This window comes from Buceros rhinoceros, unplaced genomic scaffold (genome assembly GCF_000710305.1).
Source record: "Buceros rhinoceros silvestris isolate BGI_N320 unplaced genomic scaffold, ASM71030v1 scaffold26681, whole genome shotgun sequence".
Lineage (NCBI taxonomy): Eukaryota > Metazoa > Chordata > Aves > Bucerotiformes > Bucerotidae > Buceros > Buceros rhinoceros.
Genome location: NW_010392893.1, coordinates 5,253 through 5,629, shown reverse-complemented (window position 1 = coordinate 5,629; position 377 = coordinate 5,253). Strand labels below are relative to the sequence as shown.

Below are 377 nucleotides of genomic sequence, written 5' to 3'. Positions count from 1 at the left end.
GGGCTCAGGAGAGGCTCAGGCGCTGGCGGTTCTGGCGCAGCCACGTGTGGTACACGTTGAGCTTGTGGTCCTGCGGCTGCACCTGCAAAAGAGTGAAAGGGTTTAAAATCCACTAAAATGCCTTCTCTGACACGACCCCAACACCCTGGTGCGTCCCCCAGCTCAGGACCTCGCAGGGAGAGGTGGAACACTGCCGTGCTGCAGCAGGCCAGCCTCCACCCATGTAACCCAGGGGTTGCAGCACTTGGTCAGCCCCCAAATCACCCACGCTCTGAGTGGGGAGGGGTCCAGAGAGCAACGTGGCCCCTCAGCCGCCCGCCATGAGAGGACCCGGCGCGGCAAAGGCCCCACCAGCATCAATCATGGCAGGATCACAT

The 377-nt window shown here is 62.3% G+C and overlaps 1 protein-coding gene across 1 annotated transcript in view; it reads right to left on the bottom strand.

Annotated features, from left to right (window-relative positions):
• Window positions 1-4: 4 nt before the first annotated feature.
• The window catches only part of MBD4 (methyl-CpG binding domain protein 4), a gene marked incomplete at its 5' end in the record, with an annotated part of 4,927 nt that continues 4,554 nt past the window's right edge, over window positions 5-377 (bottom strand). The window contains one exon of the mRNA XM_010144668.1: window positions 5-82. Within this exon, the coding sequence (XP_010142970.1) occupies window positions 5-82 (78 nt within the window). The remainder of the gene's footprint in view (window positions 83-377) is intronic.